The sequence below is a fragment of the Myotis yumanensis genome, unplaced genomic scaffold (assembly GCF_028538775.1).
Source record: "Myotis yumanensis isolate MYYU_CA2020_CCGP unplaced genomic scaffold, mMyoYum1.0.hap1 SCAF_1, whole genome shotgun sequence".
NCBI classification, from domain to species: Eukaryota; Metazoa; Chordata; class Mammalia; order Chiroptera; family Vespertilionidae; genus Myotis; species Myotis yumanensis.
This window is the reverse complement of record NW_027223752.1, coordinates 79254727-79276150: the sequence shown is the minus strand read 5'-3', so window position 1 is coordinate 79276150 and position 21424 is coordinate 79254727. Positions and strand designations below refer to the sequence as shown.

General features: G+C 46.9%; 2 protein-coding genes across 2 annotated transcripts; one reads left to right on the top strand and one right to left on the bottom strand.

The window, feature by feature from the left end:
* Window positions 1–1043: 1043 nt before the first annotated feature.
* Window positions 1044–16008, bottom strand: NUTM1 (NUT midline carcinoma family member 1). Its single transcript, XM_070405415.1, has 8 exons — window positions 15923–16008; window positions 13693–13791; window positions 10813–11521; window positions 8614–8742; window positions 4481–4620; window positions 3701–3987; window positions 3319–3435; window positions 1044–2975 (listed from the first exon to the last, which is right to left on the bottom strand). The coding sequence occupies exons 2-8, from the start codon at window positions 13706–13708 to the stop codon at window positions 1044–1046; spliced, it is 3330 nt and encodes a 1109-aa protein (XP_070261516.1). The 5' UTR covers window positions 13709–13791; window positions 15923–16008.
* A 492-nt stretch (window positions 16009–16500) lies between these two features.
* On the top strand, window positions 16501–17305 carry NOP10 (NOP10 ribonucleoprotein). The gene is made up of 2 exons (XM_070425707.1): window positions 16501–16632; window positions 16934–17305. The coding sequence occupies exons 1-2, from the start codon at window positions 16579–16581 to the stop codon at window positions 17072–17074; spliced, it is 195 nt and encodes a 64-aa protein (XP_070281808.1). The 5' UTR covers window positions 16501–16578; the 3' UTR covers window positions 17075–17305.
* The last annotated feature ends 4119 nt before the right edge of the window (window positions 17306–21424 follow it).

Below are 21424 nucleotides of genomic sequence, written 5' to 3'. Positions count from 1 at the left end.
CTCCTGTCAGGTTGACCTGTTACAGCGTCCCAATTAATTAGCATATTTCTCTCTATACACACACACGTATATGTTTTTATTGATTTCAGGGAGAGAGAAACATCAGTGATGCAAGAGAATCATCAATTGGCTGCCTCCTGCATGACCCTTACTGGGGATTCAGCCCACAACCCAGCCATGTACCCTAACCAGGAATTGAACCATGACCTGGTTCATGGGTAGATGCTCAACCACTGAGCCACACCAGCAGCATCTTTGCATATAGACTTCCGTGGGGGTTTTTTTGGTAATCTCTTTTTTTTTTAATCCTTACCTTGACCTGAGGATATTTTTCCATTGATTTTTAGAGAGGACAGGAGAGAGAAACATCAATGTGGGGCACATCTATTGATTGCCTCCCATGTGTGCCCTGGCCACTGGGCCGGGGATGGAACGCGCAACCCAGGTACATGCCCTTGACTGGGAATTGAACATGAAACCCTTCGGTGTGTGATCTGACATTCTAACAACTGAGCACACCAGCCAGGGCTCCATATAGACTTAAAAGGAAACAGACAGTGACAGGCTGTCCAGAGAAACCCTCCAAATACCCACATCCTGGCCTATGTTGAGGGGGAGGGATGAAGTCTCACGGGGACTTCTCAGTGCCGGGGCTTATCAGAGAGCCTGAATAAGGCTAACGGCAGGAAAGGTCTCAATCTGTGGAATCCAAGGCCATCCCACCATTCTGTACAGCATCTTACCCCATCTGGGAGCCAAGAAGTGAATATAAATGAGCACATTGAGAGTACTTTCTAACAAGAAAACCTTTATTCATTTTGTTCTCATACAACTTCGAAGGTACTTCGCCCTCACCTCCCACCAAGGCACCTCCTCAAACCTAAACTGATATGACCTCCCTCCCCACACTAACCACTTTCGCAGAACTACAACAACAAAGGACTGAGAACAAGTCTCTGGTTTGTGTGCAACTGGGGTGAAATCTATTCAAGGGGCCCTGGCTTCAGGGACTGGCAGGAGGGATAGGAAGGTGCTGCTGCTCCCTACTGGCAGCGGCGGCGTTTCTTCCTTCTGCCTGAGCCCAAACCGTCACGCCTTCTTTTACTAGGCTTCGAGGGTAGAGCCAGGGGTTTCTCCCCAGAGACCGCAAGTTCTGCTCCCAGGTAGGGCCTCTTTCCAGTAGGTACTGGACCTGCAACTAGAGCTCGCTTCCTAGACTTAGCAACAGGATATGGAGGCTGGCCAGGGCCGCTTGCCTCCACAGAGAGGGAGCAGGATGCTCTCTGGAGCCCCTGACCTCCCGTGGAGGACAGGCCTGGAGCAGGGTGAGGACCAAGAGGAGGACGCCTTGGCGACAGGCTTAGTTTAGAGGCCAAGAGGTAGGCAAAGCCAGCGAGTTCCTCATCTTCCTCCTCCTCCTCCTCCTCCTCCTCCTCCTCCTCCTTTCCTTTGGCCCCACCTGCTGGACTGCATGCTCCTCTAACAGGAGAGGCTTCTTTCAGAACTGAGGCACCCCTGGCTCCCCATCGAGGGGAAGTTCTCGAAAGGCCCCGGGAAGATGTTGCCTTGGGAGTCCCATGTGCATAAGACTCTTGATTCCCTAGGAAGGGAGCAAGGTCTTTTGAATTCAACAAATCAGTGTTCTCCCTGCCCTCTCCTGGGGGGTAATAACTAAAATGTAGGCCGGTATCCTCACTGACCCCTAACGGGAGGCCGCAGCCATCTCTAACATCTAGTATATTGCTGTCAACTGTAGTTTCCAACAGAGAAATGGAACTGCCTCTGTTCCCTGCCTCTTGGCTGGCCTCAGGGAAGGTGGAGGCATCCTGGGTGCCCAGGATAATGACATTGCCTTGACAAGCAGGCAGGAGGATTTCTTTGGAAATCAGTGTGGAGGCATCAATACTGCCTTCTAGGAACGAAAGGCAATCTTGAGCCCACAGATCACTGGGATCCTGTATAGTCTCAGGACTCTGTTCTCTATTTTCTTTAGGCCTAAAGGCTAGGCTATAGTTCCTCTTTCCTAGGGCAGCTGTGGCATCTGTGCCTCCACAGAGAATTGGACTGCTCCCCAGAGCCCCAGGTGCTATGGTTTCTCTTGGACCCAGTGCCTGGCAGCCTCCCTGATGCTCAGGTACATATTCCCCATCATCCTGAAAGTTCTCTGTGACCTCGATTGGTAAGGGCAACTCTAAGCCTACTTCATCCATCTCACTGCTGAGCCAAAGCCCTGGACTGAACGAGACCCCATCCTCGTCCTTGTCCTCAACCGCTCTAGGGGAAAAGCTCTGGTCAAAGCTCTGAAGCACAAAAGGACTTCTGTCACCTCCCCACATGACTCCTGAGCAGCCTTCCTGGGGCTCTGCTAGCAGCTCCTGCCCTTGATGCAGCACTCCAACACCCCCTGTCTGTAGCCCGGGTTCTTGCAGAGGAGCCAGCACTGGTTCTGCGAGCGCAGCTTCCAAACCGGGAACTATCTCGAGCTGGAGATCTTCCTGCCAGCAAAGGGACAGAGCCTCGGAAGGCCCGTCAGCCACCAGGGAGTGCCCAGGGAACCCAGCACCTCCCACGTGGTCACCTGGGTGTGGGAATATTTGGTTTGCAACCTTTCCAGGTCCTCTTCTCTCTGTACCTAAGGACCCTTGAGTTCCCTGTGAAGATGCAAGTTCTATGGGCAAGTCCCAGCAGCTGGGAGATGCCAGGGTGTTCCCATCCCTGCACATGCCCCTTGGGCCATCTAGGGCCTGTTCCTGCCCACTGTGCACTTCCCTTGCTTGCTTTCCTGGAGAAGCAGATTTCCCAAGGCAAACAGTGCCCCCAGCCACCCTATGCCCAGGTGAAGGCCGAAGCCGTCCACCCCCATCTTCATCCTCATCAGAAACAGAAGCACTTGAGTCCAATTGAGCTCCAGTGCAACCTGGAACTGCCTCTGCATCCTCTTCCTCCTCCAGGGCCAGGAGTCGCCTCTGAACCACCTGGAAGGAGAATGGACACATAGCATGCTATGCTACACATGGTTGTGGGCGGGGAGGGTGGCTGAGGGGATAGGCAGGGCAGAGAATGCAAGCAAGTGGCTTAAGTGACAGTATTAAAGACAGATACCATAGCTCTTTTCTGCCTTCTTGGGCCTTATTCCCACACTTTGAGCCCTTACGCTTCCCTTTTCCTGCATGTCCACAGTCCCTTACCTACGGTTCAGTACCCGTAGCCCAATCCTGAAGCTGTTCATCTCCAGAAGTCCTACCATCCACGACAGTGTAGGGTTAGCTAACAACATGCGACCTTCCTGTTCTGATACCCCCAACCCTTCAGGTTTACCTGGGCAAGACTGAGTCCTTCTTCTTGCCCCAGCTCCTCCATTAAAGCCAAGGGGTCCCTCTCTCCTTCTGGGGACAGTATATGTGCCAGAAATTGGGGGTGAATGATGGCCTCCACCTGGGCAACAGAAGGAAAAGTGATATGAGTCTGACAGGAGGTAACTTGTGAGCCAAGAGGCTCTCGAGAAGCCATAAGTGCCCTCCCCACCCCAGGTTGTTATAAGCCATGACCACCACCAGCTATACACATTCACATGCGTGCATATATGCACATACATTGTTCAGTACAGAACAGAGTTGAGGGCAGAACCCTAGATCTTCGGTTCCCTGGAGTTCCCACCCCAGGATCTGCTAGAAACCAGACCTCCAGGCCCGGCCCTCACCTTGGAGACAAAGTCCTCCTGCGAACACAGCTCCTCGATGTAGCTCAGGAGATCTAGATCTGGATACAGCCCTTCCTCCTCCTGCGGCTGCTCATCCTCTTCCGGTCTTCCATCCGACTCCCCAGTGGCCAAGTGGTTCCCCACCAGCCCTTCCATGATGTCAGCATACTCTTTCACAGCTTCTGGTGGGATTTCCTTGGGTGCCTCAGGAACTGGAGGCTTCTGGGTTTTGCGCTGCCGCCGGCGGGGGGTCCGTGACTTGGAGGCTGCCTTCTTGGGAATATACACTAAGGGAAGAGATGCAAAGGGGGAATGGAAAGTGGCCCCAAGACTACAGCTTCTGCCTCCCGACCCAGTGGGAGAACACAAATGCTCCAGGCTGGATAGGGCCACCCCGGAAAGTACCAGCCATGGGAAAAGATTGAGGGGCTGCAGGACCTGAGAGAGAGCCACTGTATGAAGAATCTTGCAACCCCCGAAATCCCAAGAACTCCCCAATCCAGGCCCCATTTCTTAGGCAGATGAGGTATTATGGGCTGCACTTACAGCCTCGATGAGAGAGTAGTTGGTTTACTTGGCCAAGATCAATACCTAGATTTGGACCAAGGGAATCGGAGAACCCAGTCTCCTATATTTGCCCTGTTTGGGACATCTAATGCCACCCTCTCGAGGAAAAGGGGCAGAAGCAAGGGCAATGCCTTCCCCAACCCATGCTTGCTTTCTGGATGCCTTCCTTTGAGCCTCTGGTGTAAGGCTTCTGTTAGAACTGGGTAGCCTTACCTGGTTGCTGGCAAACCTCAGGGGCCTGGAGCGCTGGAGGATCAACTTTCAGAGGGGCTGCAGGAGGCAAACCCTGGGACCCATTCACCAGCTGTGTGTTATTATTCTGCATCTCCTCCTCAGCCTCAAACTCCATGAACCTGCAGATGGGGAAGAAGGCTCAGGCAGTGCTAAGGCCAGACCCATCAGGAACCCAGACGCCAGGAGGCAGCTGCTCACAGATGACCACGTAACACATCTGAGGAAACCTCACAAGATCACCACACAGTCCCTTCATCTACAGTCGTCACCTAGGAAGCTTGTTAAGAAAATGAACAATGGGGAGAAACCAAGATGGCAGCATAGGTAAACACCGGAAATTGCTACCTCGCACAACAACTTCAAAAATACAACTAAAAGAAAAAATGGACATCATCCAGAACCACAGGAAGGCTGGCTGAGTGGAAATTATACAACTAGAAGGACAGAGAAAAGCACACTGAGACTCAGAGGAGGTGCGGAAGTAAAGTGCAGAGGTACAGGAGGCGCACGCAGAAAAGGCTGGCAACTGAGGACGTGGTTGTCTTTTTCAATCTGGAGGGAGTTTCAAGCTCCAGACTGCTCTGAACTCTAGTTCTGGGTGAGTCTCTGGGGACCCAGACTCATACGAGGAGAAACTGGACTGTCTGGCATCGGTGGGAAATCAAGGGCGGCTTTCTCTCAGAGGTGCTTGCGGTGATTACCGGGACACTGAGACACGGGGCCTCTTGGGATAGGACTGAGGATCAGCCATAGCTTGTTTGCTCCGCCCTATTGATTCCCTGAGACCCTGCCCCACCCAAGCTGTGCACAGAGGCTTTTGCATATGAAAGGCATGGCCCTTTGCAATCTGAAAATTACCTAACAAACTACAGCTGGGTCAGAGAGACCCAGAACTTCCAAAAGAAGGCCCAAGGCCCAAGCTTGCATTGCTTCACAGCTGGGTCTCATCTACACACCTCCAAACTCCAAACAAAGAAGAGGAATCTGCAGATCTCTCCATAGCTCCTGCTGAGTAGCCTCAGGCAGAGACTAAATTAGCACCTCCTTAGAGATCCAGGAGCCAGTGTACCCAGTGATCAGAGTGGGACCATCCAGATTACAACTCCTCAGATCCATAAGGAACACACTCAGGGGCAGACTCAGTGAGCACCAAAGCCCCACTGAAGCAAGTCTTGCCCCAGAAGGGTGTCTTCAGCACAGAAGTTCTCCCACTGTAGACACAGCTGACTCTCACAGCCAATTGGCCTGGAGGTTAATTCCTCCCAGTGATAACTACAACAATCAAGGCTTAGCTACAACAAGACTGTGCACAAAGCCCACAAAGCAGTGCACCAAGAGTGTCCACCTCAGGTAATTGGGAAGGCTGAGCCACTGGGCCCTGTAGGACATCTAGCACAGAAAGCCACTCTTTCAACACAGGGAAGCTTAAAAAATGCAGAGACAAACAGGTCACAAATGACAGAAATGGAGGGAAGCAAACTACTGGATACAGAGTTCAAAACCATGGTTATAAGGTTTTTCAAGAATTTTCTAGAAACCGCTGATAAATTTAGTGAGACCCTCAAGAAATCTAGTGAGACCCTCGAGGTTATGAAAAAGGACCAACTAGAAATTAAGCATACCCTGACTGAAAGAAAGAATATTATATAGAGATCCAACAGCAAACTAGAGGATCCCAAGAATCAAGTCAAAGATTTGAAATACGAAGAAGCAAAAAACACCCAACCAGAAAAACAAAAAGAAAAAAAGAATCCAAAAATATGAAGATAGTGTAAGGAGCCTCTGGGACAACTTCAAGCACGCCAACATTCGAATTATGGGGGTGCCAGAAGATGAGAGAGAGCAAGATATTGAAAACCTATTTGAAGAAATAATGACAGAAAACTTCCCCTACCTGGTGAAAGAAATAGACTTACAAGTCCAGGAAGCACAGAGAACCCCAAAGAAAAGGAATCCAAAGAGGACCACACCAAGACACATCATAATTAAAATGCCAAGAGCAAAAGACAAAGAGAGAATCTTAAAGGCAGCAAGAGAAAAACAGTCAGTTACCTACAAGGGAATACCCATATGACTGTCAGCTGACTTCTCAACATAAACTATGCAGATCAGAAGGGAGTGGCAAGAAATATTCAAAGTGATGAATACCAAGAACCTACAACCAAGATTACTTTATCCAGCAAAGTTATCATTCAGAATTGAAGGTCAGATAAAGAGCTTCACAGATAAGAAAAAGCTAAAGGAGTTCATCACCACCAAACCAGTATTATATGAAATGCTGAAAGGTATCCTTTAAGAAGAGGAAGAAGAAGAAAAAGGTAAAGATACAAATTATGAACAACAAATACACATCTATCAACAAGTGAATCTAAAAATCAAGTGAATAAATAATCTGATGGCCCTAACCGGTTTGGCTCAGTGGATAGAGCGTCAGCCTTCGGACTCAAGGGTCCCAGGTTTGATTCTGGTCAAGGGCATGTGCCTTGGTTGTGGGCACATCCCCAGTAGGGAGTGTGCAGGAGGCAGCTGATCGATGTTTCTCTCTCATCGATGTTTCTAACTCTCTATCCCTCTCCCTTCCTCTCTGTAAAAAATCAATAAAAAATACTTTTAAAAAAATAATAATCTGATGAACAGAATAAACTGATGAATATAATAGAATCAGGGGCATAGAAAGGGAGTGGACTGACTATTCTCGGGGAGGAAAGGGGTGTGGGGGGTGCAGGAAGAGACTGAACAAAAATCATACACCTATGGATGAGGGCAGTGGGTGGGGGGAGGGTAAAGGCAGAGGGTGGGGTGGGAACCGAATGGAGGGGAGCTACGGGGGGCGGGGGGAGGAGGAGGAACAACTGTAAAAATCTGAACAATAAAGATTCAATTTAAAAAAAAAGAAAAAATAAGAATAATAAAGGACTTTGCAAAAAAAAAAGAAAATTAACAATGTAGAGCTTGTAAGCTTGTCCAGGACAGAGCCATGGCTTTCACTTCTTTTTCATGCCTTATCTCACACAGCATCACCAAGGGTATGAAGTAGCAATGAATACAGACTTGTTGAATTCAATCAGGCCTATGCCACGGCCTGGTGGGATCCCACAAGCAGGCCCCTCCTCAAGGCCTCATCTGTCCCTGCCTACAACTATAAAAAAATAGCTGAAACCCTGCAGTGCCTGGGACTGCCATTCAAGGCAGTTCCCACTAGGAGACAGTGCTGAGATCCAGGAGTCCTAAGGCTGGGACTGGGAAAGGTAAATAGAGGAGGTATGGGTCCAGAAGATTTGGGAGAGAAAGTGGGAACTAAGTGGGAGGAAAGGGATCATTTTCCTCAGAATTATTTAACCAATGATTAAATCATGGATAAATGGGGGAGGGTAGTGTAAGGCAGGAGACCACTCTTGGCACCCAGGACCCTGGCTGCCCCTGACCAGCCTCTTCGAGAACCAACCTCTCCCTGTGATGACAGGGGTAACCAATTTCTGTGCCACTGTTTCCAGAGGAGGGCTGGTCCTAAGGTCGGCATCAATAGACACTTTGCTACCTGGCCAGTGAGATAGTGAGGAATCTGTCTAGTAGTGCTTACCTGCTCATTGCTAGATCCCTTCAGCATGGAATTTTTACACTGACTGAGCTCCAATCCCATCCTAAGAGCTTCATTATCAAGGCCCTTATACAACTCAAGGTCTGGAAAAGGGAGAGCCTCCAAGAGGAGATAGGATAGAAAACTCAAGAGTCAAGGTGGTGGAAGAAGCAACAAGGATCCAGGAGATCCCATCTTAGTCCACACTGCTCTTCCTAGCATCCCATTTTGTTTTGTTTTTGTTTTTCCTTATTGATTAAGGTATTACATATGTGTTCTTATCCCCCTCTTGCCCCCCACCCCCCCACTCATGCCCTCACCCCCCTGTTGTCTGTGTCCATTGGTTAGGCTTATATGCCTGCATACAAGTCCTTCGGTTGATCTCTCCCCCTTACCTCCATCCTCCCCTACCTTCCCTCTCCTAGCATCCCTTTTAATAATCACCCACACACCCAGACTCCAGCCTCTCTTACCTGACCCTACCCTTCCAGCCACACAACCCCCCATTAAGAGAAGGAGGGTTCCTCAGACTCACTTTTCTGCCATCTCATAAAAGATCATCCGGTCAAAGTTGCTGGTGCGATCCCACTCCTGCACGGCCCTTGGCAGTCCCTCTTCCAGGGTCATAGTGGGCTTCAGCCGGGCCAGGGAACGAAGCACTGGACTAAAACCCCAAAGGGGTTTTAGTTACAAGTGTTCCCACCCCATCCACCTGTCCTGACACACACCCAGCCCCTCATCAGATCTAATGTGCTTCTCCCTCCCCAACATGTCCCACTTGATTGGGCTTCCAAACCTCCCCACTCCCATCCATTCATTGGCCATCCTGGCCTTTCTTCCCATTGAAATTTACAAATCTCACACAAAATCTAACATGATTCTTCTCCCCATCTTTTGAAATCAACCACCCTTAATTCTCACAGTGTTTTCCTTAACTAAACTTTTAGAAGAAAGTACTCATGTTATTAAATTAATGGGTTTCATTGTAAAGTAGGCTTAACCCTGCCCAAAAGGCTCTTGCATTTTAAAAAAGGCACTCACTGCCCTAACCGGTTTGGCTCAGTGGATAGAGCATCAGCCTGCGGACTGAAGGGTCCCAGGGTTGATTCCAGTCAAGGGCATGTATGTACCTTGGTTGCAGGCACATCCCCAGTAGGGGGTGTGCAGGAGGCAGCTGATGGATGTTTCCAACTCTCTATCCTTTTCCCTTCCTCTCTGTACAAAATCAATAAAAATATATTTTTTTTAAAAAGGCACTCACTAACTCAAATGAATCTCTAATTGAAGGTGATGTGGTGTTTTTATTTGTTGGTTTTTACTAGTAAGTGTGTTTTTGCCTCCGGGATACCCCTCACGGACCGTCAAATAGCAATACTCTTTAAGCTGTTTGTGATTCATTTTTGACTCCCTGAAACACGTCCTCAAGCATTATTGTGCCTAGGACCCCCTGGTGAAGCTTGTTATAAATATGGATTCCAGGACCCCACGAGTCCAGAACTGAGGGCATTTCACCAGCTTCCCAGGTGACTGTTGCAGAGGGTCTAGGCTGCACTTTGGGGGTGACCCTGCCTAGAGGCCTGGAGTATGGACAGCAGGACTAGGCGAGGACCAAAAGCAGTACTCGCTCAAGAGTTCAAAATTCAGCCTGCCAGGCTCCAAGAGAGACTCAGAATTGTGTGAAGAAAGCAGGGAGTAGGTAAGATGATCTATACTTAATTACTGGGGAGAGCCTCTTGATTTAGTCACTCCAGGGTCAAAGTAGAAAGGGAGATTCCTTTAAAAGTCAGCCACTGGAGGAACAACATGTATGTTTTTTAAATCCAATAAAATGCAGCATGTGTTACCTAGTGATTTACGCAAAATATTGAGGGTACCGTGCAGTGGAGAGAGGCGGCAGGTCTGCGTAGGAAGAAGAGAAAATTCCCCCTATGGCCAGTGATGCTGTTTTATAAACCCAAGAGACAGCCTATGACTCTGGGCTCTTAGGCTAAGCATCTGCTCATACTCTTAAGCAAAAGATTTTGACCTTTTGTGAGTTCTTTTTCTCTTCTAGATTGCCTTTTTATAACAACAGTAGCAGCAGCTACCATTTAGTGAAGCATTCTCTGTGCCTGGCACTCTGCTAAGCACTTCACATACATTAACTCATTTCACTTCTCAGCAACCCCCTGAGGTCGTAGGGATAAGTACTCCCTTTCTAAATGAGAAAAATGAGGGCAAAAATATGAAGTGTTGAGTCCAGGATTGCAAATCTAGGGAGCAGTGTAATTTGGACCCTCAACCACTAAGCAAGCTTTACCACCTTCCCATTTCAACTTGAATTCCCTTGAATAAAATAGGGGTGGTGTGGGGGGACACTCAGAAGCTTCTTTGCCTGGCCCCACACTGTCCTCCACTCCCACAGGAATGGTTCTGGGCCCAGCACGCCTCATCCTCGCAGGTCTGGATGGCTCAACTCAATGTCTAAAGGTATTATCTTATTTTGAAGTAAAAAAACAAAACGGGAACAAATACAATATTTGTATTTGCATGTGGTCCGCAGGCCGTAGTTTGAGGACCCCTGGCTTGCTATATTACTGTTATCACAATCATCGTGCTTTTTGTAGTCTTAGCATCTCCATCACCCTCATGACCTGCCTCAAGTATTCCTACGTAGCCTAACCTCTTTTGTCCATCCCAAAGCCCTCCTTGGTTAAAAGCTCTAGATAAATTAATCCCAGGTCTCCCCACTTACATAAGAAAGCAAGAAAGAGCTTCTGCATCAGGACTTTGGGATAAGTGCTTCCGGGCCAAGGCTTTGTAGCGCTGCCAGCGTCGGAAGTTCTCATAAACACCCTTGGAGGTATAGGAGAGGTCAGCCAGTGATGGCTTGGATTGGGCCACTGCCAGACCCCCTTCTCCAGTTGCCCCAGGTGGCCCTGGCCAAGCCTTTTCGGGGGGCACAATGGGAGCCAGTTGGGTGGCTGGTGCTGCAACCTGAGCAGGAAGGACTGGGAGGCCCTCCTGGCTCACCCCAATAGTCTCAGTGGGCAGAAGGGTCTTCATGGTAGAGGCTATCACAAATTGAGGTGGAGGGCCTTCAGAGACCCCACAGGGAGCACCTGAGGCAATCCAATTGTGGGCAGTCTGAGTAAGGATAAAGTTCTGAGCTTGAGAGGGCTCAGCTGCCCCCCCTTCTGTCTTGACTTTGACAATGACCTTGCCAGCTTCAGCCCCACTGTGGCCAGGGACCCCATCCCCTGTCACCAACAATGGATTGGCGAAAGGAGAGAGCATCAGAGGGTTGCCTGGAGAGAAAGCTGAAGGCATAGGGGGCTGTGGAGGCAGCTCCCAGGGTGACTGGTCTGGTGGGCCAGGAGCAGATGGGGGGATGGGAAGTGCAGTGTAAGGAGACAGGGCAGTGCCAGGTTTCATGGTCATATCTGGTCCAGGCAATGGAGATGCTGTTGAGACAAAGAAAAACAGGGAATGGAGTAGGAGAAAAGCAGACCAGAAAGTAGGTTATCAGAGTCCTACTTTAGTCTTTGAAGAACCAGAGCTCCGATTCTCAGCAGGTGAGGAAGGGTATACGGAGGGGAAACTTGTGTAGTTTGCAAATGTCCCCCAAGTGGTTTTGATGTCCCTTACTTCCCACTGAAAATTGTTACACTGGAGAAGTTGCAATGGTCCTTGGCCCCAAGAGCTCATGCTCCAAAATTCTAGATCAAGCTCACATCCCACCCAGCATACAGGAGCATCTCTTATTCCAACATATTCCAAAGCCATTCAAACCACCTGAACACTGCTTTCACAGCTGCTCTGTGCTCTGGCCACCACTCACAGAAACACTGTTCCCAGGAAAGGGGGTGTCGATTAAATGTTTGGTTCTCAGAAATTTTGTTATATAATAGCAGGAATGACTAGAGATAAGGACCAGGAAATGGGTGAGGGTGGGGTGGTGTGGGAAGGGAGTTTTCCAGAGCATTGAGTAGCTGCTGCACATGTTAAAATTTGGCAATGCAGACTATCTGTGATTCTGCTTGGAGCTGCTATCAGAATTTAGGATCCACCAAGAACAAGGGACTGACAATGAAGTCTGAAAGAGTACCTGCTAAGAAAGAGTTATGTGGGCTCTAAGAGACCAAGGATAAATACATGAAAACATTACTTAATGAATCAGGACATGTGTCTCCTAGGACTTTTTATAATAATAGATCATCTGCCTAATTTCATGCTACTCTCCTCCCCTTTTTATAAAGAATACTAGAGGCCTGGTGCATGAAAATTCATGCACTGGAGGGGGGGATCCCTCAGCCCAGCCTGCCCCCTCTCTCAGTCCGGGAGCCCTCAGGGGTGGGAGGCGGCCCGGCGATCAGGGGACGGCGATGCCCCCATCACACCTCTGCTGCTGCCACTGCTGGCAGCACAAGCCTCGGCCGGCCCTGGTTACCTGAGCCTCAGGCAGCCCTGGCAGCTGGGCAGCTGCCATCCAAGGCTTGCCTGTGCCTCAGGTCGGCCCTGGGCGGCTGGAGGGCTGAGGGGGCTGGAGGACTCTGGAGGCAGGCGCGCGGAGTGGCCGGGCCCACCTGGGGGCAAGCCTGGCCTTGCCGCGCGCCTGCCACCCTGGTGGGGCTGAGGAGACTGGGCACCGTCATCTTGTGGCTGTGGGCACTGCCATCTTTGAGGGTGGGACAGTCAATTAGCATATCTCCTCCTTATTGGCTGTGGGCGCCACCATATTTTCGATGGTGTGAGGGTCAATTAGCATATTCCCCTTTATTAGATACGATTCGCTGGCAAACTAACAATAGTCAGTGTCTACCTCCTGCCCATGAAGGAGACAGGGAATATGAGCAAACTCATCATCTCAACCATAGAGCAGAGGGCCAGGGGTGTAGACACAATGAAATGGGTCTGACGGCCTGAGTTCCACAAAAAGTAGAAAAATTAGAGCTTCTCAGGGAAGCCCCGGTTCTCATCCTGGCCCCGGGGGAATCAAGGAAGACTGCTCCCTGAACTGAAAGAGAAGCATCTCCGGGGCTGGAAGGAGCCATGAGACTCTGAGCAGAGGTTATAGTACCTTCCAGTCTAGCTTTCAGGAGGGCATTTCTCTACTGACTTGGCAACAGATAACTCCACTGAACAGCATTTTAGGGGGGCCTCCACCCCACCCCACCCCCCAACACATTGAGAGTGACCCCAGCTCAATTCTCTCATGGCAAAATTCTGGATCAAGCTCCAATTACCTAAGGAAGACACAGGAACTTGGGTCTTCCCCTTGAACCATCTCTGTGTCACACATACATACATACCCATGTCCCTGCCACACCAACACGTGTTGAAGGGGGCCCTCTTCCAGAGTAGCAAGTTGCTAACTTCCATCCCTTCTCTCTACATCAGCACTCTCTGAGCTGCTTTGATCTACCTCCCAAAAGGGCCTCTGCCTTCCCCAAACCCCCAGTCTTAATGGCACAGTCTCCTTCCCTAGCTTCCCCAAGTGTGATGCTTTTGGCGGGGTCTAGTGCTCTCACATACCTCTAGGTCAATCCAAGTGCTCATCCCCAGGTAAAGTATCAAATTTGGATCTCCAAGGAGACCCACCACCACCCCTCAACACACACACCTGCAGAGTTGCCTCCATCTGAAGTCATCCTCTCAGGTTTGGGTTCTACCCCTGGCTGTCTAGAACAAGCCTCCAGAATGAGAAAGTCAGGTCCAGGCCCCAGACAATAACCTAGCTCCAGTAGATACACAGGGATCCAAGGAGGGAAGGGTACAGATAAAATCAAAACAGAACTAGAATCTAGGACTTAAGGCATTCTATAGTGGGGGAGGGGAGATATTCCACAAGGGGCTCTGGTAAATTGGCAGTAACTAGGAATTCCTTCTGAACCAGAGTTTGGCAACACAATTGTTGTGTGCCTTTTTAGGGCAAATTGTAACTTTTTCTCAGAGTCCCAACATTATATTTTACATCTGTGTTCCCTATACAATTGTTCATCAGTATATTTAGTTTTGTGCCCTTCAATCTCACCCAGTTCTAACTGACTTCCTATCAATAGCAGGTTGTGGCAGACCCTTGATTTAATTCAGTGTTGGCTATATTTTCTTTTTTAAAAAATATTTTTATTGATTTTTACAGAAGGAAGGGAGAGGGATAGAGAGTTAGAAACATCGATGAGAGAGAAACATCGATCAGCTGCCTCCTGCACACACCCCCACTGGGGATGTGCCCGCAACTAAGGTACATGCCCCTGACCAGAATCAAACCTGGGACCCTTCAGTCCACAGGCCGACACTCTATCCACTGAGCCAAACCAGTTAGGGCTGGCTATATTATCTGAACCAACTCAAAATACATTCCATAGGGAATGGAATATCTGAAATTAGGATTGTCTGGAAAGATCCAGAGTGTTTGGCTGCTGTGTGCATATCATTTCCTTGGGAAGCTGTCCTACAGTTCCCAAACAATCCACTACAATCAGCTCTATAGTCCACAGAAGGCTCAACCTTAACCCTTGGCAGAAAATCCCCACACTATAAAAAAAAAAAAAAAACACCTGGCATTCAGCCTAAAATATCAAAACCAAAAAGTCCTTTTGTCTGTTATTTTTTTTGTTTAAATATTTTGTTAAATCATTTTTTAAAAAATGTTTTTATTGATTTCAGAGAGAAAACGAGAGAGAGAGAGAGAGAGAGAGAGAGAGAAACATCAATGATAAGAGAGAATCATTGATTGGCTGCCTCCTGCGCCCTTCCCCCTCCCCGGCTCCCCCTATTGGGGATGAAGCCAGCAACGCAGACCGGAATCAAAATGGAACCTCCATAGGTGGGCGCTCAACCACTGAGCCACGCTGGCTGGGCTGTTAAATAATTGTTATTATTTAAATGTTTTTGTTGACACTATTGCAGATGCCTCCATTTTTCCCCTCCCCCCTTGGCCCACCTCCACCCAGTTCCCGCTTCTCCCCACCGCCGCCCCACCCCCGCACCACCCGCCTTAGTCCTCACCACACTATTTATTGTCTGTGTCCATGGGCTATTCATATATGTGTAGGGTTTGTTTTTTTCATTTTCGTTGACAGTATTATAGAAGTCCCCTATTTTCAGTCCTCTTTCTCCTGCATCCAGCCCTGCCCCACTCGAGGCCTTCACCACGCTATTGGTTCTAAAGTAAAAGTATGCAAAACCGCAAACAGCAGTCTACCTCGCACTCCTTTCTTCTGGAACCCAAGTACTTTGTCTTAAAGCAAACCAGTATTATGTTTATTGTGAATCCTTGCAGAGATATTTTATGCACTACAAGTAAATGTGTCTGTATCATTACATTTATATTCTTCTTTTTTTTTTCATGACAACGCAAGTCAGATATTTTAATGTAAAGTTTTTCAGAAACGCATATATCAGGTGTTGAATTAAATTGATCATCATTGAAAGACTATTTTAGAAAAAAAGCTAAAACAGAAACAGGACGTTACATAGATTGCTGCTTCTTTTCCAAACACTTCTCAATATCATCAAGCACTCGAACAGCAACCTTTGAAATTCAAGTCCCAGGACCAAGTACTTTGGAAACACCAACTTCAATCAAAAATTCATTACCCTGTGGTTGTATCACTCTTTCACACATGACTATATTCCTTTTTTTAAAAAGAGCTTTCAGGTTTTATACATTATAAAAGTAATATATATTCCAATGCTCTTGCGCTTATAAATAATACCGCAACGGCCATCTTTGTAATGTTATCTGAGTTCCAATTTTCATTTCTTTAAACCAGAGCCCTATAAGAGAATTTCTACGTTCTTTAAAATATTCAAAATACCCCTAGGAAGTAGATCTTATTATGCTATTATTAGTTACTCACCACTATAAGAAAGAGCCCTGAATTCGTAGTAGAGGCCTCAGTTTGAATCTTGGTTCGACCACTAAAGCATACTCACCCAGTTTCATAAGACAACTGCACGCTCTCCTTGCTGTACATTGAATACCCATCATGCACTCTTACCGCCAATACTTTAAGATAGGGCTGGGGGAACCGGATATAAAAGAGGGGAGGAAAGAAATCTTTCTTTCTTCTCTAGGGTAAAGGGACTCTGAATCCTGGCGCCATTTGTTTTCCCAGGCACTAGAAACCCACTGCCCATGAGATGGGTGTACATTTTGCGATAAAGAAAGGATTCTATTCAATAATGTTCATCCCATATTTGTCCCTATCCCCCTGTTAACGCCTAGAAATGTCTGGCACACAACTGGGCACATTTCACGTGTCTTAAAAAAACCTACAAGGTTGCAAAATGGGCGCCAATGGCTGCAAGGTTGCAACTTGGTTGCAACTGGGCCAAGCCCTGCACTAGTGCGCCGCCTTCTGCCCCGCTGGAGAAAGGCGCACAATTGACTACATTTCCCGGCATGCTTTGAGAGAGATTTCCGGCTATACCGGAAGAAAGTTGGCGACCACGTGAGGCTCTCAGGAGACCGAGAAGTGCAGACGGAATTGGGACCTCCTGCTTCAGCGAGATCATGTTTCTCCAGTATTACCTCAATGAACAGGGAGACCGGGTTTATACCCTGAAGGTGAGGGGAGGGAACAGGTGTACGTGGGCTTGGCGAGAATTGTAGGTGGGAGGAGAGGTTGAGACTAGCCACCGAGTTGCCTAGCTGGGTGAGGGGAACTAGCCAGTCCAGAAGCCTGGCGTGGTGGAAGCTGGGGTGTAGGACTGCTTGTTGTGACCACTCGCGCGTCCTGTCTTCCTGTTGACTCTGTTTCGCGGGTCCCTTTCCCTATCCCAACCTCCATGTCTCTTACGATGCCGGTGATTGCGTTTTCTCATCACTCCTGTCCTGAGATTATGTCCTCTCTTTCTTCCTCGAGCAGAAGTTTGATCCTATTGGACAACAGACCTGCTCGGCCCATCCTGCTCGGTTCTCCCCAGACGACAAATACTCTCGACACCGAGTCACCATCAAGAAACGTTTCAAGGTGCTGATGACCCAGCAGCCGCGCCCTGTACTGTGAAGGTCCCTTAAACTTCTTGTCTCTCCTGCCACCTGCGACCCCTCTGAGACTTTTCCGAAACCGAGCTTTTCAATCTGTGAGCCTTGAGGCCTTCTTACCACCCTTGCTCTTTGGAATCGGTGTCATCATTACCTTAGATCATGCTTGTGGGAAGCAATCATGGTAGCACCCACCCGTAAAGAAAACAAGTTTGAGTCTGCTTTTCGCATTTTGACTGCCACGTTATTAAAATGATTTGAAAGAGCTCTTATTTTGCATGTGTGGGGGGAAAAAGAGTGGTTTAAAAATAAAAATAAAAACACGAGGAAGGTGAGAGGGAAGAGCAACCCAGGGGTACACTTGGAAGAAAATCTTAAAAACTGCTGTAGCTGGAGTAGTGCTGTACTGTTAGTGATAGGAGGGTGTTGGGGAAGGGAAGGTTGAGAAAGACTCACATAATTGTCGGCATTCACTGAACAATACCCCTGGGGTCATGTAAGTAATCTCTTGCCCCTTGAAATGACATTTTGACTCAAAATGGAAGAGTTGCTTGACAGGTAATATCCATATTGTAGAAGGAAGGCAGGATTTCCTCCTCTTTGTATAACTTTAAGAAAGTCACTTAACCTGTTTAGTCCCATTTTTCTCATCATTTCTAAGTTCTCTTCCAACTCTAAAATGATTTGGATCAGTGGTGGACCTTAATTTACCTACAGTGTTGTCTAACCGTTGTGAATATTTATGCATATTTACTGCCCCTCTGGTAATATTCCCAGGCTTTTAGTTATCTTCAAGGAATTGCCCTCTTACAGTAGACACCTAATTTTATATTCTCTCTGGCAGCTGGCTGCTATGTGGAACTACATAGATCTTTATTTAAAGGCTGAGTTACAAGAGATTCAAGCAGAGATTTTGTTTTTCAAGCTACTGTTCGGGGTTAGTAACAAAAATACTGGGTGAGTTTTGGAGCAGCTGTCATGGAGCAACCATGAAATTTTAATCCAATTACTTTATATTAAAGGAAAGATAAGACAAAATATTGAATATGGGTATTCAAAAAGTGCTAGCTTGTTTTTTTGTCTATCTCTCTTTATCAAGTTAATCCTCTTATTTCCCAGTCTTCTCATTTGTGGCTTTTGACATTGGATTTGAATGTTTGCTTAATGCCACAGATTAAAAAATTGCTTTGTGGAGATTGTGTGCTAATTACACATTATTTTTTTATTGCATCAAAATTTTAGACTCCAGAAGCAGATGTAACTTAAATCAGTGCAAGTTTGATTTATTTAAAATTGGCCCTGAAATGGGATAGATATGCTTCTCTTGAAATCTGAAGTCTGAGCATACCAGCAGAAAAATTCAGGATAATTGTTGATTGATGAGAGAAAAACAGTCTAAACTTGGGTCAAAGTTAATGGAAGACATGATTTTCAAATCAATTACTTTAACTTACAGGAATAATGAAATACTTGTTTCCTGCTGAACAATTTTTTCTTAGTCTATTCACTTACAGGGTTCTTGGCTATAGATCTGACGGATTTTAAAGAGTTATCCTGTCCTATTAAGGGGATAATGATTGAAGAAATATTAAAATTATGCAAATGGATAGGAAAAAGATCTGCTATGGAAGTTTCTTAAGCACCTGTCTGTTATTGAAAGCTCCCATTTTTTGAATGTTGACTGTAATTGTATCTTTATAATTTACTCACACCTCTCCCCCCATGCTATGTTGTGTGTAGACGGAACTGAAAAGACTTTGACCTGGCAATATTTTGAATTGAAGTAGAATAGAAAGGCAAACTGGTTTGACTATACCAAGGACTTTTTCCTTAAGATATCTTCTAGGTATTAACATCTGAGATGTGCTCAGAAATAAAAGTCTTAAAAGGTATAGTATATTGGTATTAGGCAGTGTTTACATATATAAGTGAATGAAAATACTCTGTGGTATAAGACAAAATTTGATGTTGCAGAACTCCAGCAACTCAAGTCTCTGAGATTTGAATGAACAGCAGACCTGCCTGAGAAAAAACTAATCCTTCAGGGAGATCAATTTCTTGCTTCTTCAAGTTAAAATCAATAGGCACAAGCTTTATAAAAGCATCCAGCTTTGAGGAGATTTACATTTCAAATGGGAATTGTTTCTCATTTTGTTACCTGGATCTTTTTTAGTTAGACTTTGGACCTTGTCATTTGATAAAGGAGAATTTCCTGGCTCAGGTCTTAACAGTTCTGATCTGTTGCTAAGGATGATGCTTAAACATTTCCACGTGTGTAGAGCAAGGGCACAGGCAAAGCCAGGGCCCCAGATTGTTAAATTTAAATGTCTTGATCAAAGCTACAAGAAATAACTTTCGGCCGAGACCGGTTTGGCTCAGCGGATAGAGCGTCAGCCTGCGGACTGAAGGGTCCCAGGTTCGATTCTGGTCAAGGGCATGTACCTGGGTTGCGGGCACATCCCCAGTAGGGGATGTGCAGGAGGCAGCTGATCAATGTTACTTTCTCATTGATGTTTCTAACTCTCTATCTCTCTCCCTTCCTCTCTGTAAAAAATCAATAAAATATATGTTTTAAAAAAAAAAAAAAAAAAAAAAAAAAAAGAAATAACTTTCGAACAAAACATTGATGAGCCAAAATATATTGAACACCTCTATTCATGCATTAAATAAACAAGCGAAGAACAACATTCTGGTGGCAGTAGTAGGGAAAAACTAGGAATGGGATCAAGGGAAAGTATTTTCTTGAGGTCTAAAATAAAGATGTTTTCGTTAATGGAATGTTCAGTCTGACTAGAAAGTGAATATAGCATTTTTTTTTCAACTTTATTGAGGTATAGTTGACAAACTACATATTTAATATGTACAACATGAGTTAATAGCAGTATACATTGTGAAAGATAGCATAAAGTACAGGAAAAGGGGGGAATATGTAACAGTGCATAAATTTGAGCAAACAATGCAGTGATTTTCAACCTTTTTAAAAAATATTTTTAGTGATTTCAGAGGAAGGGAGAGGGAGAGAGAAACATCAATGATGAGAGAGAATCAACTGCCTCCTCCACGCCCCACACTGGGGATCAAACCTGAAACCCAGGCATGTGCCCTGACTGGGAATCGAACTGTGACCTTCTGGTAAATAGGTCGATGCTCAACCACTGAGGCACACCGGTTGGGCTCAACCTTTTTAATCTCATGGGACACATGTAAAATAATTACTAAAATTCTGTGGCACACCAAAAAAAAATATTTTTTGCCAATCTGACCAAAAAAAGGTTAATCTTGATACATTCACACCTGATAACTGTTGTAATTTTTTTATTTGACAATCTAAGGGAAAAGAGGTAAGTGCCCCTGACTAAATAGTAAGATATTGGAGGTTTCAAAAATTCTTGCAGCACACCAGTTGAAAATCACTGACACAATGCTTTAGAATAGATTTGTACATAAAAATTCCATTAAGGGGCCGAAACCGGTTTGGCTCAGTGGATAGAGCGTCGGCCTGCGGACTGAAAGGTCCCAGGTTCGATTCCGGTCAAAGCATGTACCTGGGTTGCAGGCACATCCCCAGTAAGAGATGTGCGGGAGGCAGCTGATCGATGTTTCTCTCTCATCGATGTTTCTCTCTCATCGATGTTTCTAACTCTCTATCTCTCTCCCTTCCTCTCTGTAAAAAATCAATAAAATATATTTAAAAAAAAAATTCCATTAAGGGAAGGGTCATACCTGCATATATGGTATTGGGAGGTTTGTGACTTAGAATAATTTAAAAAATCATGGCCCAAGCCGGTTTGGCTCAGTGGATAGAACATGGGTTCCAGTCAAGGACACTTGCCTCAGCTGCAGGCAGGGTTCTGTGGCCTGTGTGGGAAACAACCAATCCATGTGTCTCACATCAATGATTCTCTCCCCTCCCTTCCACTCTAAAAATCAATGGAAAAATATCCTCCGGTTAGGATTAACCAAAAAATCATGAATTTTCAGGGCCCCTCTTATTAAAGAGGGGGTATTTGAGGCCCTGAGGACTAGGGGCAGGGCCTACTCCCTGAGATTCCTCCGAAGTGGGTAGGAGCAAGAAAGCAGGACTAAGAAGGAAAGGGGTTTGTTTTCTGGAGCGCAGGTAGCTCAGGTCCAGACATCCAATTACAATTCCCGTCGTGCCCAGGGCCTCCGACGTGGCCCCGCCCCTCACCCCGGTCCCGCTGTAACTCCAGCGAGCGCGCGCATGCGTGCAAGCAGCAGGGTCCCTGGCGGCCGCAGCCGCTGGGCGGGGCTCCCGGCACCGGCGGGGACGGTTCCACCCTTTGACCGCTCCCGGCTTCTCTTAGGACAGTTAACCTCGAATGAGGAACAAGCGGGGAGGGAAGGGAGGGGC